The 18,971-nt window shown below is 51.7% G+C and overlaps 2 protein-coding genes across 14 annotated transcripts; both read right to left on the bottom strand.

Annotated features, from left to right (window-relative positions):
* Positions 1–1,941: 1,941 nt before the first annotated feature.
* Positions 1,942–18,891, bottom strand: LILRA5 (leukocyte immunoglobulin like receptor A5). Of its 3 annotated transcripts, none has more exons than XM_042918904.1 (8): positions 18,816–18,891; positions 8,076–8,255; positions 7,883–7,918; positions 7,416–7,700; positions 6,969–7,271; positions 6,325–6,375; positions 2,689–2,739; positions 1,942–2,542 (listed from the first exon to the last, which is right to left on the bottom strand). In XM_042918904.1, exons 2-8 carry the CDS (start codon positions 8,107–8,109, stop codon positions 2,406–2,408), a joined length of 897 nt encoding a protein of 298 aa, XP_042774838.1. In that variant the 5' UTR covers positions 8,110–8,255; positions 18,816–18,891; the 3' UTR covers positions 1,942–2,405. The 3 variants fall into 3 exon arrangements, with proteins under 3 accessions (XP_042774838.1, XP_042774837.1, XP_042774840.1); XM_042918903.1 differs by lacking the exon at positions 18,816–18,891 and adding an exon at positions 8,420–9,181; XM_042918906.1 differs by lacking the exons at positions 6,325–6,375; positions 18,816–18,891 and adding an exon at positions 8,420–8,561.
* LOC122208148 (leukocyte immunoglobulin-like receptor subfamily A member 6) lies at positions 11,339–18,902 on the bottom strand. Of its 11 annotated transcripts, none has more exons than XM_042918890.1 (11): positions 18,816–18,897; positions 18,471–18,603; positions 18,278–18,313; positions 17,811–18,095; positions 17,358–17,660; positions 17,001–17,051; positions 15,508–15,627; positions 13,292–13,334; positions 13,163–13,200; positions 12,905–12,957; positions 11,339–12,007 (listed from the first exon to the last, which is right to left on the bottom strand). In XM_042918890.1, exons 2-11 carry the CDS (start codon positions 18,502–18,504, stop codon positions 11,810–11,812), a joined length of 1,161 nt encoding a protein of 386 aa, XP_042774824.1. In that variant the 5' UTR covers positions 18,505–18,603; positions 18,816–18,897; the 3' UTR covers positions 11,339–11,809. The 11 variants fall into 11 exon arrangements, 10 of the variants coding, with proteins under 10 accessions (XP_042774824.1, XP_042774825.1, XP_042774829.1 ...); XM_042918891.1 differs by having other exon boundaries at positions 12,950–12,957; XR_006197127.1 differs by having other exon boundaries at positions 11,928–12,007; positions 12,780–12,957.
* Between the last annotated feature and the right edge of the window lie 69 nt (positions 18,903–18,971).

Raw genomic sequence — 18,971 nt, 5'->3', positions numbered from 1 at the left:
GAGTTCTTTGTTGTTTTCATGGCCTTGGAGGTTTGGGAAGAGTCTTCTGTGTTCAGATGTGCTCAGCGAGTACATCCTGGGAAGACACACGTGTATTTATAACTCAGTGTGTGTGGTCTGGGGAGGGAGGGGGTGAACTGAGGTGAATTTGCTTGTGGGGAGGAGTGGGCCCTGCTGGGGCTGGAGAGGTTAGCTCAGCCTGGTGTCAGCACATGGAGGGCCATGTGTAGAGACATGGGTCTCACGGGAGGAAGGTGGAGAAAGGTGGGCAGGTCGTGTATGCACGGGAGGGTCAGTGACAGGTAGGTTTGGAGCCGTGAGAATAAAACACTTCATCTGAGGTGAGGGTTGGAGTGGGGACCAGGAGGAAGCTGATATGGTGGCTCCAACATGACATCTGGAGTCTTTGACTACACTTCACTGTGGTGCTGGATGGGGTCATGGAGGAGGGTTCCAGGGCAAAACTGTCTGGATTGTCATCATGTGAGATGTGGAAGGGAGTGAGAAACTGAGAGGTGTCCTACACCTGCCTCAGTTGACTGGAGGACCCAATGGGGCTGTCATAGTGTGGGTGATCCCAAGATGAGAAGGATGGAAAGCACGTTATCATACGGTTCAGCGACTCGCAGGGGGAACCACCCCTCCGATCTGGGCTTGGGTTTGTGGGTTTGTTTCTCTCTCACACACTTCCTCTCTCTGACTTTCTCTTTCTGACACATCATCATCTTCTCTCCATCAAAACCTGAGTCATTCCTTTCTCCTCACTGTCTTGTCCCCCAGATAATGAGCTCTTCTGGACTGTGGATTCTGTCTCCTGCTTTGCACAAAGCACTAGTTGGAGACAATTAATAATTTTGTTTTGGTTTGTTGGTTTGGTTTTAATGTTTGTTTGTTTATTCATTCTCAGTTGTTGGACATTTGGATTGTTTCACTTTTGCCTTTTGAGTCCTTCTATGAACATACTTGCCTGAGTGTCTGCTTGATTACCTGTATGTAATTCTGTTTTCTCTTTTGATTTTCATTGTGGTAAGAGCATTTACTATGAGATCTACTCTCTTTACAAATTTCTGTTCCAGGACAATGTTGTGCTTTCTACCAAGGTGGCAGTGGGGTGGGATGGGCAGATAATTGGAAACAGACCTATTTGTAGACAGTAGCCCTAATCCAGTGTATTTTGACAAATTATTTCATGAGTCTGAGGTCATCTTTATAAGGGAGGAGATGACCCCTACCTAAGAGTTCTCTGGTAAAGACTCAGCAATAGGGTGTGTGCAGCACCCAGTGCAGACCCTGGCACCTGGGACACATCAGAAAATGCTGATCTGTACTGTCATGTGCAATAACCAGATGGCCTCTGCTCTGTGTGGATCTGGATGCATGGGTGGTGATCTGAATGATCAGACAGGGCTCCAAACTAGGCTCATGCTCTACACTCACCACACTGGTATTTGAACGTGGGGTACTGCCTGTTCATTTTCTTTCTTTCTTTGGAAAATGCATCTTTCTTTTTTAAAGTTTACTTATTTAAATTCAAGTTAGTTAACATAGAGTGTAGTATTGGTTTCAGGAGTAGAACCCAGTGATTCATCTCTTACATACGACACCCAGTGTTCATCCCAACAAGTACCCTCTTTAGTGCCCATCACCCATCTAGCCCATCTCCCCTCCCACCCCCACCTCCCCTCCAGTGACCCTTAGATTGTTCTCTGTATTTAAAAGTCTCTTATAGTTTGTCTCCCTGTCTGCCTGTTCATTTTCTATGCTGCCCCACAAATCATGTAGGCGACTGTGCCTCTACAGTTTGCTTTGTCTTTGATTAGCTCATGTTAGTTCACGGCTTTTTTGTTAAGTCTCTGTGAGTGGAGTGCAAAAGAGGAAATCTTTGTACCAGGACTGAGCAAGGGACCAAATTTACATAAATTAAAGGTGAAGGCAGACAGGGAGGATGCTGAGTTAATTTATTGCAGATTGCTGTGTATGTTTGTGTAGAGGTAAACTTTTCTGTCTGTCTTTCCATTTATAATCAATCCTGAATCCATCCATCCTGCTAGGAATCTATACAAAAGTCAACTAGATTTCACACAATGCACCAAGCATGAATACTAAAGTATGTGCTAAATTCACATGGATTCTGTTCTCTGATCATTACTAGTCCTGGGAATGTTATGGGTGTCAAATAAATAATGACGAAAGATATATACTTGACCACTAGGTCGTGTGGTATGTGGAATAAGTCCTTGGAGGTTGGAGGTGATGTCACAGAGGATGAGGACTGGTCTGGGCAACATGGAATGTTGACAGTTCCCACAGCACATGCCTCACATACTCTTCCAGAAATTCCTGGGCACATAAGATGTGCTTCCCAGACTCTGTCATTCTGATCGTTGCATTGTTCTCTCTTGAGTTTACCTCCTGGATGCATCTTGGATTCCTCTCTGACTGTAGTGATCCTGAAATAGCAGAATCCCGAGGACAACCAGGATCAAGCCAGCCATGACCATGCGGATGAGATTCTCTACTGTGTAATCTTTGGGGTGGGACGCTAGGAATTGAGGACAAAGTGGTCACTGAGGTCAGGGGAGACCCAAATCAGCCCAGATCCTGTATGTCCACCCAGGGTGCCCGCCTCCCCTTGACAGGACTTCACGCTCCATGCCACTTCCATAACTGAGACTTTCTCCTACTCACCAGTGTTGTGGTCTGACTTGTTTTGTGATGGGCTGATGGTGTCAGCTGCTCCTGAGAGCCAAAAAAAAAGTGGAGAAAGATGAATTTCTGATGAGACTTAAACTTGTCCCCCAGGCTGCGTCTTCTCGTACCTCCCCTTGTTCTCATGCTATAACTTCTTATGCAGTCATTAATTGATACTTTCTCTGTTATAGAAGGATCTTCTCTGTTCTAAATGGATTATTTCAGTCTCCCTGTCTTTTTTGAATTTAGACTTTGCTTCTGAGTTGGTTTGGAGCAGAGTCTTCCTGTGTCCCCCTAGCTCAGAATTTAGTGAGATAAATCATCTCTCAATACAGAAGTACTTGGGCTCTTGTATTCTCTGTGTTTATTCTGAGCACCTAAGCTACCTCTTGTGGATAGGAGAACTTGTATTTTCAACAATTCAGGACCTAGTGTCCATGAAACGGGTTGGTCACAAATATATATATATATATATATATATATATATATATATAGAGAGAGAGAGAGAGAGAGAGAGAGAGAGAGAATTCAATGCATACAACATAGGTTGTGTTAGTTACTTGAAATGCCCTAGGTAGGAAGGAGACATGTCTGAACAATGTCAGGGTGAGGGTCGCACTTGGAGAGGACATTTAAGTTGATTCCTGAATAGGAGAAAGAGGCTGAGAGGAGCAATGTGAAGACCCAGAGAAGATGTGTGTAGAGAGCAGGTCCCCAGAAAGATCTAAGCACGCTCTTCAGAAGTAATGAATCCACGTTTGTTGTTGTAGGAGGATCCCAGAGGAGAATAGGGAGTCAGGGTGGGGGGGAGGGCCCTGGTGCATGGAAGATGGGCCAGGTGTGGCAGGATAGATGAGGGATGCTGCATCATCAGCAACATCATCATCATCATCATCATCACCACCACCATCATTATCGGCAGCATCTTCATCACCACCGTTACCATCATCATCCCCATTATCATCATCACCACCACCATCATCAATATTATCACCATCGTCATCACCACTGTCCTCCTCCTCTTCTTCTTCCTTCTCCTCCTCCTCACTGTCTCTAACTCTGTTTGTCAATCATAACTCTGAAAACTAATGTAAGATTTCAAGGTAGAACACTAGTCATTTGATTTTTATCTTCAAAAACCATCTCTCTCCTCTCCATATAAATGTCCAGAACCAAGGATGTCACACTTCTGGTCTCAAAGCCATAAAGAGCAGAGAAAATCAGTTTTGTTATAAAACTGGTGAGCACAAAATTAGGTAATCCTGCAAACCTATTTCAATCCATTTCACATAATATGTAACAAGATAAAAAAAAAAAACAAAAAAAATGCAACAAGATAAAAAAATTATAGATCAAGCTAATTATAAATCTCCATGTGAAAATTCTACATAAGCTTATAGAATTCACAGAGTATGAATGAAGAATACACATCATTCAGTGGGCTAGTATGCAAATCTCTGGTACCAAGAAGTCTTTCAAATGTATCTCACTGGGGCTATAAATTTAAAAGAATAAGCCTGGAGTTGTACAAGCCCAGAAATAATTCCTAATTTATACTGAGTAAAGAATTTTTTCTGAAGCACCTGGGTGGCTCAGTTGGCTAAGCTTCCGACCTTGGCTCAGGTCATGATCTCATGGTTCACAGGTTTGAGCTCTGGGTCAGGCTCTGTGCTGACAGCTAGGAGCCTGGAGCCTGCTTTGGATTCTGTGTCTCCCTCTCTCTGCCCCTCCCCCACTGGTGCTCTGTGTTTCTCTTTCTCAAAAATAAATAAACATTAGGAAAAAAGAAAAGATTTTTTTTTCTAATGAAACCTGAATGTAACAGAAAAATAGACTGAAATGGACAGGTTAGTATCACTATATGTATAAATATATAGATGTTTTATGTTTGCCTTAAAATAATTAGGGCTATCAATGAAGATATTTTCTTAAAGCAACACTGAGTTTTGTATTAATGTCTTACATTGTCATCATTATTATAAGGTATTTGCTGTAAGTAAAGTTGGTGCACAATCTGGAAATAAAGAGGTAAGTGTCTTTTTTTTGAGTTTGATAAAATTATTATCAGTAAATCAAAGCAGATCAATTGTAAAGCAACTGAAAGGTGGAGAATCTGTACTAAGTTAATAGAATCATAGAATATAAAACTAATTTAACCAAACCAGTATCATTTTGTATATACTTAACTATCATTTAGAAAGTATAAAGAAAAAAATCATACTTATAAATGAATAAACTGGTTGAACAACTTTTAAGCTTTGAGTGTAGACAAAATAATGAATGAAACGTTAGAATGTATCTGCATCATTTATAAACCTCATTTCTAAGCATTTGTATAAAAGAAAACTTTATAAGGGCAGCAGAGTGGTGCCCACAGGTGGGGACACTTCTCTTTAGGGGATTGTCTCGTGGGGGCTCCACCTGCACCCACAGCAGTTTCCACCTTGGCCTGAGCAGCTCCAGTCATGGTGTGAGAGGGCTCGGGTGTGGGTGGTCTGCCCTCTCTGACTGTCCCAGATCCCCACCTCCACCAGCCCAGCATCCTCACTGTGCTCCAAGTCAGGCCTGGACACCAAGCGCTGCCAACCCACCCCCTCTCCATCCTGTATCCCACACATTCTCCACACCCGGCTGGAGGCCTGAGGATTGCGGTGACAAGGGCTGGGTGGCTTTTAGGAGAAACTCCCACGGTTTTGTGTGAGATGAGGAGGAACTGAGACGCTAAATCGATGGGGATTTCTGTTCTCCATCGTACTGGGACTTCCTCTTGCTCTGCTGAGACCCAGGCCAGATGCACAAAATCACATGTACCTGCATCCCCCACACCTTTCTGAACCTTCCCACGTCCGAGTTCCGGGGAGAGGCAGGACAGTGGGAGGCCAGAAATGGGATCACTGCTGGCAGCCCCCCCTCTTCAGACAGGGAACACCTTTCTTAGAAGCTCCACCTCTCGGGAGAGCTGAGCCCACGAAGACTCGGCCCCACAGGGCATCCTTGTCTGTCCTACCTGCCTCCCAGTTGAGCAGCTACCCTGCCCCTGCCCCTGCCCCTGGCTAGCAGCCAACACCCTGCTTCTGAGCCAGAGACACCAGGAGGTAAGTGGGTGGGACCTCTGCCTTGTAACCTCAGTCTGACCTCATTTCCTCAGGGTCGAGGGATCTAAGTCCATGCCTCTCTCTCCTCAGCCCTGTCTGAGACTGCAGGGGTGGCGATTCCCCTGGTGGGAGGTCCCGCCTATCCCAGCTCTCCTGGGTGGACCCTCCTCTGTGGAACTGCCCCTTGTGATAGTCCTATTGCATCCTGTCTCAGAATTTCCTGTAGACAGCATCCTGAGCTGGCCTTTTCTGCCCAGAGAGGACAGCAACAGGGAGGGACTCCTCACCTAGGACCAGGGTCCTGCCGCGAATCACCATCTCAGGGAGCACTGAGACCCCTCTTCACCCCATACCTCATAATCAAAGGACAGGGAGGTGAGGTGGTGCTGCTCCCCTAGCTGGGCCCTCACCCTCTCCCTCTGCCATGACCACCCCAGCCCTCCTCCCCCCCGCCTCAGAGACCCTGGACCTGGTGGTCACTCTGGCATCTCTGAAACACAGGAAGGAAAGCCCTTAGACAGATGCCACTGTGACTCACCAGCTGTTGAGCTGGGATCTGTGGGTGGGGGGCTGGGGCCTCCAGAGGTTCCTGAGGAAAAAGGCAGTAGTTGAGTAGGGGACTGAGGCTTCCCTTAGAGACCCCGTCTCTGCTCAGTCTTCTCCCTCATATGCCCCATGACCCAGCCTCAGAGCCCCTGGACATATGTAGTCACCCAGGCACCTCTACTGGAATCTCAGTTCCCCTGAGACACAAGATTGTTTCTGAGTATCTGAGGGGGTGTTAGATCCTCTGAGGGGCTCTCAGAACTGATCTTGGGTGATCTGTGCCCAGAAGGAGCACAAACAGCCCAGTAGCACAACAATCTTGAGTTGGATCCTGTGGGGGGGTGGTTGGGGCTAATCCAGGAGTCCCCATCTCACTCAGACTTCTTCTACACCTGCCCTGTGGCCTCCCCATGACCCTCCCGCTGCTCACCTGGCATCTTTAGACCCAGGAGAAGGACAAAGGGTGGGCAGGTGTGAGAGGGTTTCTGTTGACCTACTGAGGGGCAGATCTCCCTTTGAGTGACCCTCTTTGGAGCGCCCCCCGCCATGGCTCCCATCCCAGCCCAGGTAACTCTTGAGGACAGAGCCCTGAATAGATCATCAGGACACAGAGGGCATAGGGCCGGACTCCCTCACCTGAGACCGGGAGCTCCAGGGGATCACTGGAGAGTGACCATATGTGGGGGGTGTTTCTGAAATAGCCATAGCATCTGAAGGTCCACCTGAGCCTGGGGGTTATGGGGCCCACAGGAAACAGGGCCTGGAACTGCCCACTGGTGGGTCGCTGGGAGTCGAGGGTCCAGGCGAGTCTGGGTTCTCCTTCCTTCATCAGGACGAACCTATGGAATCCCATCCATGAGGTGCACTGGAGGGTCACCTTCCCTCCTGAAGTCACCATGGGGTTGGGCAGGGCTGAGAGAGTGGGTTTGCCATGGAATCCTAGGAGAGGAGGAAGGGACACGTTAAATAGGACCCAGATCCCCCCACAGTATCCCCAGGGCTGGGCTGTGAGAGGGAGACACTCAGAGAAGACCCCCTCCCTGAGGGCAGAGCCTGGGGCGGGGACCCTGAGGGGACTCGCACCTGTCACCACCAGCTCCAGGGGGTCACTGCGCTCTGACAAGCCAGCGGGGCTCCGATAGGAACAGTGATATTGGCCTGCATACTGCTCTGTCATGTATATGATGGAGAACTTGGCCTTGTCCCTGGGCTCCACTGCGGGTTGTCTGTCCCAGGGCACTGAGTGTCCATCTTTATCCAGATAGAACTCCGCGGCCTCCAGGGTCCCCTGACACCAAATGGTCACAGTGCTACCCCAAGGGACCACAGAGCTTGGCTCAGCCCAGATGGAGGGTGTGGGGAGGGTCCCTGGAAGGAAACAGAGGCTGTATCACAAGACCTTCCCCACCCTCAGTTCTTAGCTCAGCCCCAAACCCCCAGACGTCCCCTCTCCATCCGCCCAGAACTGCTGTCCTCCATTCCCAGCTGCCTGGTGGGTGACCCCTGTCCCCAGTAAGGAGGTGGGATGGGACACCTGGGGACACACTCACCTGCCTGCACTTGGGTCCTGGGTTCCACACTCAGCCCTGGAAGAGAGTCCCTGTGAGAGGATGGCCCCGAATCTTGAGCAGAACCCCTCCTCCCCATAAGCCTCTTGTGCCTGGGGTCTCTGAAACCCCAGGGCCTGGCTGTGATGCGGGTCCCTCCCAGATTAGGGCATCCCCTCCCCTCCTGAGATCTCACCGAGGAGGAGCAGGGCAGTGAGGGTGGGGGTCATGGCGTCTCTGCCTCTGGCCCCAGCTGTGCAGACGGAGGGACCTCAGTACCCGCAGGACAGACAGAAGCACAGGGTGTGGCCACTTGGGGGCTGGTCTGCCTGGTCATGGGTTGTCACGTCAGCAGCCCCACAGGAAGGGGAACAACCTGTTTCCAGGGGACCAACTCTGATGTCCATGATGGTGCAGCAAGTGGACCCAAGGCTTCTTGAGATGTCCCATCCAGGTGAGGAGATCAGGGCACATCCTTCCCTCCCAGAGCATCCCCTACAGGTTCTCCTTCATTCTCAGCACATCCCTGAGGGTCCTCACCTCCCACGGGGTCCCCAGGCCCCGGAGATGCTGCAGGGGGTGTAGGTCCGGCTCCTTTGCAGCCTCATGTCAGTGCAAACACAGCTGTAACATTTCTGCATGGCTCAGGTCAAGGTCACCGTGGTGATGCACACAGAGGAAAAATATAGCGAAATAGAGAAGGAAGTAAGATTTCACTCTTGGCCCCAGATTTGGGTTTTCTTTCTATGTCAGCATTCATGGACTTCTCTATTTCCCTGTGACAGCGTCCATGCCCCAAGCATGGAAACACGCCTGTGAGTCCCTCCTGGTTCCTCAGTGCCCCTTGCCTCTGGGGCAGATCCCTCCTCCCCATTCTGGGGGCCTGCCTATAACATTTAGGGGACAATGCTTAGATTAAGTCCCCAATTTGTTGGGGAGAATTCTTTATTGAAATATTTGTCTCCTCCCCATTATGCATGTGAACTGAGCAGTAATGTAATTAGATATTTCCCCCCATTTTTTAAGTTATTTTATATCTAAGCGTACGTGGGAGGCCAAAGTGTGATATTCTTGTTACGAAATGTACGGGAATGCATTTGCTATAAAAATGTCTATACCAATGGTGTTTGTCATCCATAATTGTTTGGAGGCGCTCACAGTAAAGTTTGCTGGGCCCGGAGTGAGTTTTGTGGGATAATTTTAACTGGCAGTGTAACTGATTTAAAAGCTCAACGGTGGGCATCTGGGTGGCTCGGTGGGTTAAGCGTCCGACTTCGGCTCAGGTCATGATCTCACGGTTCATGGGTTCGAGCCCCGTGTCGGGCTCTGTGCTGACAGCTCGGAGCCTGGAGCCTGCTTCGGATTCTGTGTCTCCCTCTCTCTCTGCCCCTCCCTTGCTCTCTCTCTTAAAAATAAATAAACATTTAAAAAGAGAAAAGAAGAGGCCCAGAGAGCACTCTCTCCGTCTCTCTCTATGTGCTCACAGCGAGCAAAGGCCAGGCAAGCACGCAGCAAGAAGGGGCTCCCTGCAACCCCAGCAGACAGCCCAAACCAGACAGCAGCCGTGCTGGCATCTTCCCTGAAACTTCCGTAGCTTAAACCACCCAGTCTGTGATCTTTGTTAACAGAAGCCGGAACAGACGAATGCAGATTTCAGTACCAAGAAGTGCCGTGCTGTGGGAACAAATATCCAAAATGCGGAAGCAGCGGGGGGCACCTGGGCAGCTCAGTCCGTTGGGCGCCCAACTCTTGGTTTCCGGCCCTGGTCATGATCTCTCTGTTTGTGGGATCAAGCCCTGGTTGGGGCTCTGTGCTGACAGCGTGGAGCCTGTTTGGGATTCTCTCTCTCTCTCTCTCTCTCTCTCTCTCTCTGCTCCTCCCCCACTCACGCTTGAGCCCTCTCTCAAAATGAATAACTACAACTTAAAAAAGAAAAAAAGATGCGGAGAACCTTTGAGAGTGACAACAGAAAGAGGCTGGAGTTGTTTAGAAATGCCAAACACAAGTATGGGCGGGAAAGTCCGTTCGGGCAGGACCTCGGGCCAAAATGAAGAACGAGGCACTGGATCGTGGGGACAAACGTGACCCCTGTTTGAAAGCGGCAAAGAACGTGGCTGAGCTGTGTCTTGACGTTTGTGGAGCACAGGGCAAGCGCCCCACACGGTCGCATGTTTCGCTGAGGAGACGCCTAAGCAAAGGGTTGGCGTGTGCCCAGAGCAACGCGGGTGGGGGCCCCCCTGAGACTCCAGAGCGGGGAGGTGGATGGAGGCACAGACTGTTGAGTCAGAGGACACAGAACAAAGAGCGGGAAGACTGTCCGACAGATGAGAGACAGGAGCCAACATTAAGGGACTGTAGGAGCGGACGTGCGGCCAGGGGACTGTCCCCTGGAACAGCGGGAATGAAAGCCGTCAAGTCTTCTCAGACTCTACGAGATGGGACGGTGGGCTTGTCTACAAACGTGTGCTGGTTTTCCAGAAGAGGGAAGAATGTCCCCCAAAGGCAATTCAGAGATCAGGTTGGCTCCTTGGTTTCAGTTTGGAAACTGCCTCAGTTTCCACAGGGCAGGCCCTGCGCAGAGCCTTGGGGGTCCTCACCCAGAAGGACCACGCAGCTGTGCACCACGGAGGTGGCGCCGTGCCACGGAGAGCCTGGCGGGCAGAGCCTGGAGCCCAAGAGGGTTATCCTGGAGCCTGCCGATCTATGGAAGCTGCGTTGCTGCATTTCGAACACTGTCACCTCTGTCTTCTTTCTTATCGCTTCCTCAGGGAATGGGAATTCTCTCTCCTACCCCTGCCCCGGCTTTGTACTCTGGAGGCACATCACTTGTCTGGCTCACGGGTTCACACCTGCAGAGGAATTCTGCCTTAGAAGGAGCCATACCCCGAAGGAAGCTCCCCCATATCTGATTTGTAAGATATTTGGATGCAACTCTGGATGTTAGATTTGACTGTTGATGCTGGAATGAGTGTAGATTTGGGGGAGGGGCGGGCTGTAGGGATGGAATGAATGCACTTTGCGTGGGAGAAGGACGTGAATCCTGGGGGAGGGACACAGGGTGGAATGAAACGGTCTGGGTATCTATGTCCCTCCCCCCGCCAGAAATTCATGTTGAAGCCTTAACTCCCAGTGTGGTTGTGTTTGGAGAGGGGGCCTCTAAGGAATAATGAAGGTGGGTGAGATCATAAGGGTGGGCGGTCAAAGAAGGTAAGTGACCCTATAAGAAGAAACAGGAGGGCTCTCTCTCTTTCCCTCACACACCCACCGAGGAAAGGCCACACGAGCAGCCGTCCGTCAGCCGTGCGGAGAACCCTCGAAGGACACCAGACCACCAAACATGTCAGCACCTTGGGCTTGGGCTTCCGGACTCCAGAATTATGAAGAAATACATTTCTGTTGTTTAACGACACCGCCTCCCCCGTCTATGGTATCTTATTACAGCAGCCCAAGCTCACACAATTGATTGTTCTCTTTTTTATTCTTTGTGATCAGCGTAAGGTCTTCTGATTTTCACCCACTGCCATGGGATGAATTTGCTATCCTTTCTCTAGCTCCCATAGAACATTGCCTGCGTTGTTGACTTTCAGGCTCTCTTCTCTTGGCACTAATTACATTCAGGCACTGACTTTCCCCATTTCGTCTTGGCATACGGCATTTACATTACCATTTAGGTAAAACTATGCGTTGATGTAGAATTTTTGCATTGTCATGGGAGTAAAAAAAAAAAAAAGAAGTCCTATCTTCATCTGTGGCTGGCTTCTCTTGTCCACTGGGTATTTAGAAGTGTTTTCTTTTCTTTCTAAAAATTTGGAGCTGATATTTCTCTTCATCTGGCGAATTAGATGACTTCTGAAGCTCTAGGATATCCTGCTCCCATATGAGAGGTCTCCAGGTGCAGGGGGTATTAGCTGAGTGTCCTTGGGGGCAGCCTCACTGCGTCCTGGGGTTCCTGCAGTCCCCTCCCTGGAGTGTGGGGTGTGCGTCCTTCCTGGCCAGAGTGGCATACATGATGGGCTCTGCGGGCAGCTCCCCTGCCCGTGAGGAAGGGGGTGCACTTGTCTCCTGTTCAAGATTCAGGCTGTTCAGCTGGGCATAGGTCACATCCTGGGGGTCTTCAGATGCCGCAGCCTGGAGGGCGGGGAGTGGGAGTCAGGTATGTGACAGGTGGGGGAGCCGGGGTGCCAGGAGCAGCAAGAACCCACCTGACTGTTCTCTCCCACTTGTCTGTCCAACAATCCCTCCCAAGGGGGAAGGAAGAGTGGCCACCCTCACCCCTGAGTGGTTCCCCTGGGGCACAGTCACTCCCCTGGGGGACTCACTGTCACGGTTCTGCTGTGGGGTCCGGGGACGGGGCGGGGGGGTGGAACTCGTCCACTATGTCCTTCCTCACTTACCTGTCCACCTAGATGCCAGAGTTAATTTTAAAACATAAATCGGATGAGGGCGCCTGGGTGGCTCAGTTGGCTGAGCGTTGGACTTCAGCTCAGGTCATGATCTCATGGTTCGTGAGTTCGAGCCCCACGTCGGGCTCTGTGCTGACAAGCTTACAGCCTGGAGCCTGCTTCGGATTCTGTGTCTCCCTCTCTCTCTGCCCCTCCCCCGCTCACACTCTGTGTTTCTCTCTCTCCAAAATAAATAAACATGAAAAAAAAAAAAAAAACCCAAACCATAAATTGGATCATGTGAATCCCTGGCTTGGGTACTTTTGCACTCATGTGACCTCAAGTAGGGTCTCAATCCTCACAATCACTATTGTGCAGTGCACAAACTATACAACCATCCCTGGCAGCACTACCATTATGGACAACCAGCAGTTAAAAGGAGACCGAGAAGAAGGGGCCCACGTGACGTCAGAAAAAAGCCACTGAGAAGTGGTGTCCCAGCAGCCTGTGTGTATCACCTTTCAAGAGGAAGGGTGAGGTCAGATGCTGCTGAGTTGAGGGATAGGAAGCTGGAGAGGCAGCCCATGGATTTAGCTAATTAACAAGGCTGTGCTGGGGGCCCTGGACAGGAGCTGGGGCTCACCCAACTGTCCATCTGTCTGTCTTCCTCAGGTTGGGACTCTCTCACCTCAGCATCTGGAGAATGAGAAGATTCTATTTCATGCCAAGATTCCCGAAACCCTGCAGTCCCACACGCCCCTCCCACCCTCAGATAGGGAGACCGAGGCCCGACAGGGGGCAGGGATGTACCTGGAATCACACAGATTTGGCGGTTTTCATGCGAAGCCCAGAACCTGTCCCGACCCCTCCTCCTAGCCCTTTCTCCCTCCTTCCCAGTTACCCTGCTTCTCCTCCTGGACAGGAGCCACGGAGTCGGAGCTGAGGGGAGGAAAACAGGGGCATTAGGCAGCAGTGAAGCGGCTACAGGCAGAGGTGGGAGGTTGGGGGAGGATCTTTGGGGAGAAATTACCTTTTCTGCAGGGCTCTGGTCTCAGCCTCAGGATGCAGAGCACCTGCACAAAATTAGAAATTCGCTTCTAACCCACCCCAGAACCTGGCCCCCGGGGCTGCATTAGGATCTCAGAGATCTGAGCCCTGACAAGGTTATACAGCCGCCGCCATCAATCTGGGATTCAGGGCCAACACGAAACCAAACACAAAACACGCAAAACACACTAAACTCTAACACACAAAATGTGCATGGATGATTCAAATACATTTTCTTTTTCTAAAACTGAAAGAACATCTTTAAAAGTCTAGGTCTGGGGCGCCTGGGTGGCTCAGTTAGGCAGTTGCCTCTTGGTTTTGGCTCAGTTCATGATCTCATCGTTTGTGGGTTCGAGCCCCGTGTCGGGCTCTGTACTGAGAGTGCAAAGCCCGCTTGGGATTCTCTCTCTCCCTCTCTCTCTGCCCCTCCCCTGCTCTCACTCTCTCAAAATAAATGGATAAACATTAAACATATTTTAATAAAATAAAATAAAAGTCTGTGTCTGTTCTTGAGGCGCCTGGGTGGCTCAGTCGGTTAAGTATCTGACTTCAGCTCGGGCCACGATCTCACGGTTTGAGAGTTCGAGCCCCGCGTCGGGCTCTGTGCTGACAGTTCAGAGCCTGGAGCCTGTTTCGGATTCTCTGTCTCCCTCGCTCTCTGCCCCTCCCCCACTCACGCTCTGTCTCTCTCTGTCTCAGAAATAAATGAACATTAAAGTGTTCCCTCTGCCCCCATGCATTCACTAATTTACTCTATAAACTAGTGGATTTCCGTTATATTCAGTGCATTGTAATCCAATACTTGGATGCTCAGATTATTCTAGAGTTTTCCAAAGGGAGTTCCTTCCAGCTGGCTCCTGGGTCATTCTGCCCTGTCTCCATCATTCTTTGCGAATGTTTGCACTTTCTGGCACACTGAGATGCCCCAGCAGCCTCCAGTAGTCCCCCTGTCCCAACCTGGAATAAAGAGTTTCTCCGATGAAACCTAATTCCTTCTTTTTACGAAACATTTTAAAGTCGATTTGTTTATTTTGAGAGAGAGAGAGGCAGAGAGAGAAAGAATCCCAAGCAGCCTCCACGCTGTTAGTGCGGACAGGGTTGAACCCACGAACCGTGAGATCATGACCTGAGCCTGTATCAAGAGTCAGACGCTAGGGGCGCCTGGGTGGCTCAGTCGGTTAAGCATCCGACTTCAGCTCAGGTCGTGATTTCGCGGTCCGTGAGTTCGAGCCCTGCGTCGGGCTCTTTGCTGATGGCTCAGAGCCTGGAGCCTGTTTAGGATTCTGTGTCTCCCCCTCTATGACCCTCCCCTGTTCATGCTCTGTCTCAAAAATAAATAAACGTTAAAAAAAATTAAAAAAAAAAAAAGTCAGATGCTAAACTGAGCCACCCAGGAGCCCCTTCCCCCCATTCCTTTTACTACAGGGCGGTATATAAAAGCCAGAACCTGGATGGTTGTTTGTTGTCAGTGTCTAGGTTTTATTGGTGGACATAGCTGGGACCTGGATGGTTGTTTGTTGTCAGTGTCTAGGTTTTATTGGTGGACATAGCTGGGACATACATGTGCGCGTGTGTGTGTGTGTGTGTGCGCGCGCACCCAACAACCAACACACCCATACAGTTGTTTTGTGTCCGTCGATGTGTAAGTATATCTCTTAGTGAGGTCACACTGACACTTCCAATTCCGGTACGACAGCTCAGAGTTTTTTGTAGCCACCTGCCTTTGCACATTTATAAATCCCTGCAGACCTTGAGCAACTGGGCTCCCTTTATCCCCGACATACTTACATATTTGCTCAAAGCAACTAATCTCCCAACTACTTCTGCATCCTGCTCCCACTCCTCACCGCTGTGACCCCTCCCCCCTGCTCTTGGCCGCAGGGAGACTGCATCCCTCCCAGAGCCCCCCCCCCATCACCGGCGTGGTTCCTCGGGTGTTGGGTGCAGGTACTCCCATGTGGGACCCCTGCCCTCATAACTGCGCTTCCTGGGAATCCCCATCTCTGTCCCAAGGAGGTTGTGATGGGAAGAGATTCCTAGACATTTTTTTTGTTATTGTTCATTTTGGAGGCTTTTCCAAACTGAACACGTCTTTCTGTTTTGGTGCCATATGTTGGCTGGTGCTCTAAGAAAAGCCACTTCATGTCTTTAGGGTAAGATCTCCCTTCTCAGCTAGACCAGACATCGCCATCCGCTCACCTGACTTGCAGCATTTTCTCTGGTGCCGGAGTCGGAGAAGGAGGAGGAGGACAAGGAGGGCAAGCAGCAAGATTAAGGTCACAGAGGCCCCGATCGCAATTTTCTGGTACTTTTCAAGACCTTGGACACAAGTGATGTCATGAATGAACCAACGATGTCAGTTAACTGAGCATCTACTGTGTGTGGACCCGTGCTGGGGTCTGTGCATTCATTTACCGCTAATCCCCATTATAATCATGCACCAGGGGAAGGCCACCCCGCCTTCACCCATTTCACAGACGAGGAGACCAAGGCTCAGAGCGATCAGTCAGGTGCCTCAGATCCCCCAGCCAGGAAGCGGGTGACAGAGCTGGGATTTGAACCCAGGACTGTGGGCTCCCTGTGCGCTCCTCACCCTAATGGACACCTGCTTCAGGCTCTGGGCTCCTACCTTGACTGGGATGGCCTGCTCCATCGTCCCCATGTGTCCTGCCCTCTCTTGTAGCCAGAGGTGAACACACCTCCTATTGTCAGAGGCTTTGGGGTGCTCAGAACCGGGCCTGCATGGGACGGACTCCGTGCCTTCCCAGGTCCAGCCAAGACCCGTCCTCCCCGCTGCAGACCTCACACTCACAAGTGGGGCCGGTCTGGGCTTTTCAGCATGCCAGTTCCTGCACACCCCGTGGGTCTGTTCCACGCAGAGGAATGTTATTTCCAAGATCCCACCTAAACCTCTCAGCAAATCCGTGAGGGAGACGGTAGGAGATGCGTTTAGTAAGGAGGGAAGCGGGGACTCAGACAGGGAAAGGACTTGTCCACGGACCCACAGTCTGCAAGTGGCTCATCTGGGATTTACATCCCCTAGAGCCCGACCGCCAAGCCCTTGTTTGTTTCTGTTTGATGCTGATTTCTTTCCATCAGGGCTGCCTGGGTAAGGCCAGGCTGAGCACCACAGGGCTGGCAGAAGAGTACTGGGGACGTCACCAGCATCACTGCTCTGTTCTTCTCTGCACCCTGCAACCCACACTGTGAACCTTCCAATTCTACAGACCTAGGGCAGCGCCCCTACAGGGCCAGAGCGGACATGACCATGAAATCTGAGCCAGGACTCTCCCCTATCACAAACAGAGAAACGGAGGCCCTGATGGAAAGGGACCTGCCCCAAATCACCGTCTCAGGGAGCACTGAGACCTCTCCCCTCAATGGGCCCTACCATGTACATCATAAACCCAGGGCAGGGAGGTGAGGTGGTGAGGCTACCCGAGCTCCTCACTTCAGCCTGGCTCCTGCTCCCCCAGCTGGGCCCCCACCCTCTCCCTCTGCCATGGCCACGCCAGCCCTCCTCTGTTGGGTTGGATCCTGGTGGTCCCCCTGGCATCTTTACTGGACTCCCAGCCCCCTTGGATGCAAGATGGTTTCTGAGCATCTCAGGGGGAGGTAGATCCTCTGAGAGGCTCTCAGACTCCCTGAGATTGTCTGTACTCCTTCTGAGCGAAGAGGCCCCAGTGACTCACTCTCTGTGGAGCCAGGTCCTGTGGGTGGGGGGCTGGGGCCCCCAGAAGTTCCTGGGAAAGAGACAAGAGGAGGGTAGGGGGCTGGAGCTTCCCAGACAGACCCCCTCTAGGCTCAAACTCTTCTGGTGGATCTGCCCTGGAGCCCCGAAAGAACCTCTTGCATCCACCTGGAGCTTCTAGTGATGGGCTTGTAGGAAGGGGCAGGGGTGGGAGGACCCCATGGCCCTCCATTCCTCTGAGGGGTGGATGTCCCTCTGGATGACCCTCCCTTGCAACCCCTCATTCTCAGCCTAGATCGGGGGTGTCCCACACAGAGCCTAGAGGAGACCACAGGAACACTATGGGACAGGTTCTCACCTGAGACCAGGAGCTCCAGGGGTTTACTGGGGTAGGACCACATCTGGGGGGTTTTGCTGAAATAGCCATAGCATCTGAATGTCCACCTGACGTAGGGGGTCACGGGGCCCACAGGAAACAGGGCCTCGAACTGCCCGCTAGTGGGTCGCTGGGAGTCGAGGGTCGACGAGGGTCTGGGTTCTCCTTCCTTCCTCAGGACAAACCTGTCAAATTTCTCCCATGAGGCACACTGGAGAGTCACCTTCCCTCCTGAGGTCACGACGGGGCTGGGCAGGGCTGAGAGACGGGGTTTGCCATGGAATCCTAGGAGAGGAGGAGGGGGCGTGTTAAATGGGGCTCAGATTCCACCCCCCACAATACCCCCAGGGCTGGACTGTGAGAGGGAGACGCTCTGGGAGCAGACCCCCTCCCTGAGGGCAGAGCCTGGGGCGGGGACCCTGAGGGGGCTCGCACCTGTCACAACCAGCTCCAGGGGGTCACTGCGCTCTGACAAGCCAGCGGGGCTTCGATAGGAACAGTGATACCGTCCTGCATGTCTATCTGTCATGTGTGCGATGGAGAACTTGGCCGTGTTCCCAGGCTTCTTTGGGAAATGAACATCCCAGAACCCTGAGTGTTCCTCTTTATCCAGAAAGAACACTTGGGCCTCCAGGATTCCCTGACACCAAATGGTCACAGCACTACCCCGGGGGACCACAGAGCCTGGCTCAGCCCAGATGGAGGGTTTGGGGAGGGTTTCTGGAAGGAAACAGAGGCTGGGTCACAAGACCTTCCCCACCCCCAGTTCCCAGATCAACCCCAAACCCCCAGACGTCCCCTCTCCATCCGCCCAGAACTGCTGTTCTCCATTCCCAGCTGACTGGTGGGTGACCCCTGTCCTCAGTGAGGAGGTGGGAAGGGACACCTGGGGACACACTCACCTGCCTGCGCTCGGGTCCTGGGGCCCACACTCAGCCCTGGAAGAGAGTCCCCGTGAGAGGATGGCCCTGAATCCTGAGCAGAACCGCTCCTCCCTGTGAGCTTCCTGTGCCTGGGGTCTCTGAAACCCCAGGGCCTGGCTGTGATGCGGGTCCCTCCCAGACTAGGGCATCCCCTCCCCTCCTGAGATCTCACCGAGGAGGAGCAGGGCCATGAGGGTGGGGGTCATGGCGTCTCTGCCTCTGGCCCCAGCTGTGCAGACGGAGGGACCTCAGTGCCCGCAGGACAGACAGAAGCACAGGGTGTGGCCACTTGGGGGCTGGTCTGCCTGGTCATAGGGTTGTCACGTCAGCAGCCCCACAGGAAGGGGAACAGCCTGTTTCCAGGGGACCAATTCTGATGTCCATGATGGTGCAGCAAGTGGACCCAAGGCTTCCTGAGATGTCCCATCCAGGTGAGGAGATCAGGGCACATCCTTCCCTCCCAGAGCCTCCCCTACGGGTTCTCCTTCATTCTCAGCACATCCCTGAGGGTCCTCACCTCCCACGGGGTCCCCAGGCCCCAGAGATGCTGCAGGGGGTGTGGGTCCGGCTCCTCTGCAGCCTCATGTCAGTGCAAACACAGCTGTGACATTTCTGCATGGCTCAGGTCAAGGTCACCGTGGTGATGCACACAGAGGAGAAATATAGCGAAATA

This window comes from Panthera leo, chromosome E2 (genome assembly GCF_018350215.1).
Source record: "Panthera leo isolate Ple1 chromosome E2, P.leo_Ple1_pat1.1, whole genome shotgun sequence".
NCBI classification, from domain to species: domain Eukaryota; kingdom Metazoa; phylum Chordata; class Mammalia; order Carnivora; family Felidae; genus Panthera; species Panthera leo.
This window is presented reverse-complemented; position numbering and strand designations above follow the sequence as displayed.

Coding starts and splice junctions, on each gene's coding strand:
- LILRA5 (XM_042918904.1), bottom strand. CDS start 8,109: ATGACCCCCACCCTCACTGCCCTGCTCCTCCTCG. Junction 7,272..7,415: donor CCTGGAGCTGGTGGTGACAG/GTGCGAGTCCCC, acceptor CTCCTCTCCTAG/GATTCCATGGCAAACCCACT. Junction 2,543..2,688: donor CAAGTCAGACCACAACACTG/GTGAGTAGGAGA, acceptor CTCAATTCCTAG/CGTCCCACCCCAAAGATTAC.
- LOC122208148 (XM_042918890.1), bottom strand. CDS start 18,504: ATGACCCCCACCCTCATGGCCCTGCTCCTCCTCG. Junction 18,314..18,470: donor CATGGCCCTGCTCCTCCTCG/GTGAGATCTCAG, acceptor ACTCTCTTCCAG/GGCTGAGTGTGGGCCCCAGG. Junction 18,096..18,277: donor CAGGACCCGAGCGCAGGCAG/GTGAGTGTGTCC, acceptor GTTTCCTTCCAG/AAACCCTCCCCAAACCCTCC.